The sequence below is a fragment of the Trichechus manatus genome, unplaced genomic scaffold, assembly GCF_000243295.1.
Source record: "Trichechus manatus latirostris isolate Lorelei unplaced genomic scaffold, TriManLat1.0 scaffold00313, whole genome shotgun sequence".
Lineage (NCBI taxonomy): Eukaryota > Metazoa > Chordata > Mammalia > Sirenia > Trichechidae > Trichechus > Trichechus manatus.
The window spans coordinates 618,951-621,359 of NW_004444249.1; the positions used below are offsets into that span (position 1 = coordinate 618,951).

The following is a 2,409-nucleotide window of genomic DNA, read 5'->3' on the forward strand; positions in this document are numbered from 1 at the left end:
TTTTTTATTAGAATTCAAGCATTTTTTAGTAGAGTCCTGGGGGAAATTTCCATTGTTTGTATTCTCACTGCATCAAATCATTTCTTACAATTTCTCATCTTTGTAGGCTATGCATTTACTCACATAATACATAAGGCGGATGCTGGGGATAATGAATGTTCATCACTAAAGTTAGCCTGAACCAGATATTCATCAAGCAATCAATGTGATCTCTATTAAGATGATGAGCACACACAATGTTCAATCAGTCACACAGCATAAATAACATCCACTCTTGTTTACACTGTACTATAACCCAAACACTATGTGTACAATTCAAAACAGGTGCACAGTTCTCATGTTAGTGATGAGGAAGACTACAAAGATACAACTGACTGTCTTTCCAACTATTAATGGGGGTCTCTTAGGGCAAGGGAAAAAGAACTAAGAGCATCTAACAATTTCTCGAGTAGTCTTGCTGGGCTTTCCAGAGAGACATCAAAAAGTAGGAGAAAGTTCACCCAGACTTCTGGAATTACTCCCACAATGTGACACTGGCAAGGCCAATGAAATAATCCTTAAAGACGTGCTCTCTCAGTTTTTGTATGGGGAAAGCCTTTTCCATGGGACTTAATTAAAATAATAAATGGTATTGTTTTCAGTAGGTCCCCCCTTCCAAAATAATAAACACAGTTTATTTTAGGTTGATTTTTTTAACTAGATGCCAAACAACACTACCAATTTAGCAACTACATATTGTGTATTAAAATTAGAATATCAACAAACTATTACCTTTCATATTTCTTTTTTACATAAAGTCAGATTTTAAGGAAATGAGTCCAAAACTATAGATGTTCATTTTTATGAATTAAGGACTGTATCACAAACTCGGTTCTTTCACTGTGTTCATGTTGTCATTCTTTCATTCCATCATCATTTATTTGTCAGAAATCGTACTGCTTCTGGGATTGAATTTATGTCAATGATTGCTTGAGTACATGTTTAATCCATTACACAAACAGCCAGAACTTATGCTCTAGCAAGGTAATAGAAAATAACGTCTTCAAACAAGATGAACATCATACTATACAAATGAAAAGAATATGCCTCCTGTCTGTGAACAAGATGGCTGCCAAGATGGAGAAGTTTCTGCTCCTACACAGTTCCAAGTACTCTTTGAACCTAACAACCTTACAATCCTCTGCTTATGTACTTACAGAGGGTGAGAGATCATGCAAGTCACGAGAGAAGGTATGAACAATATGAAGTATTCTGATTAAAATGACCTGTAACAAGCAATGGTGAGGAGACCAAAAGGATAAATGTACCAATTGTAATATTTTGGAATTCCCACACAGAACAGAGTTCGTTGCAAGGTTCATCCTCTTCACCACAGGCAAAAGCATTAACTACTGAAATGCCCTAATGACTTTTAGAGGATTATTTTAAATATAAGGGGATTTAATCCTAGAAGTACATGATCCTAGCATAAAATGTAAATACAGATTGACAAGATTAACTGCACATGTAAAAAATAATCATATTTTCAATAAAATATTACCTAGACCTCCCGGTAGTGATTTGACCATATTCTTCAGCTGAGCAATTTCTAAAGCTTCCCAGAGTCTGTCATCAGTGCATTTGCACTCTGGATCTAAGTTAAATCTGCAGAGAAAAAAACCATCACTAAATAAAAATAGAGAAATTTTTATGTATGTATTTGCTCACTATTTTTCTTTCCCTAACATGTAAGTTTCATTTGTTTTCATTACTGCTGTATCCCCAGCACCTAGATCAGCGCTCAAGGTAGAGCAGGCATTCAGCTCATGCTTGATGAATGAATGAATGAATGACTTTAATGACCATAGCATCAGCACTGATTTATCAAAAAATGCTTATTGATGACATTGTAGGTAAGTTTATATACATGATAAGCTATGATAAATTCGTTACTTGGATTCATCCATTTTATATTATCATTAGTGTCCCCTGAATAAGACCAGACAAAAACCCTTGCCATCAAGTCAATTCCAGCTCATGGTGACACCATATGTTACAGAGTAAAACTGCTCCATAGGGTTTTCTTGGCTCTAATGTTTACAGAAGCAGGTCACCGGGCCTTTCTTCCATAGAGCCACTGGGTAGGTGCTAAATATATAAATCTATACAGGAATATGTATTGCTATTTTAGATGAGCTGTGCTTCACCAAACACAATAGTAGTGTTCGTAAAACCTCAGAGGCATAAATTGACTATGTTATTACTAAATAATTTGATACACACAAAATTTTTAATTAATTTGACAGCCGAACATTTAGCAATCTTACCTACATTTCCTCTTCAAGATAAGAGTAATTAGTATAAGAGGGTAGCAAATACTTTGTAATTAAGCAGACAGAGGAGTAGAGTACGAGAGAACAAAAGGGTGCA

At 35.2% G+C, this 2,409-nt stretch overlaps 1 protein-coding gene across 1 annotated transcript in view; it reads right to left on the bottom strand.

Moving 5' to 3' along the window:
- The window catches only part of ABCC9 (ATP binding cassette subfamily C member 9), a 142,112-nt gene that overhangs the window by 5,436 nt on the left and 134,267 nt on the right, over nt 1–2,409 (bottom strand). The window contains 2 exon segments of the mRNA XM_023725460.1: nt 1,541–1,644; nt 2,307–2,317. Coding sequence (XP_023581228.1) covers nt 1,541–1,644; nt 2,307–2,317 — 115 coding nt within the window.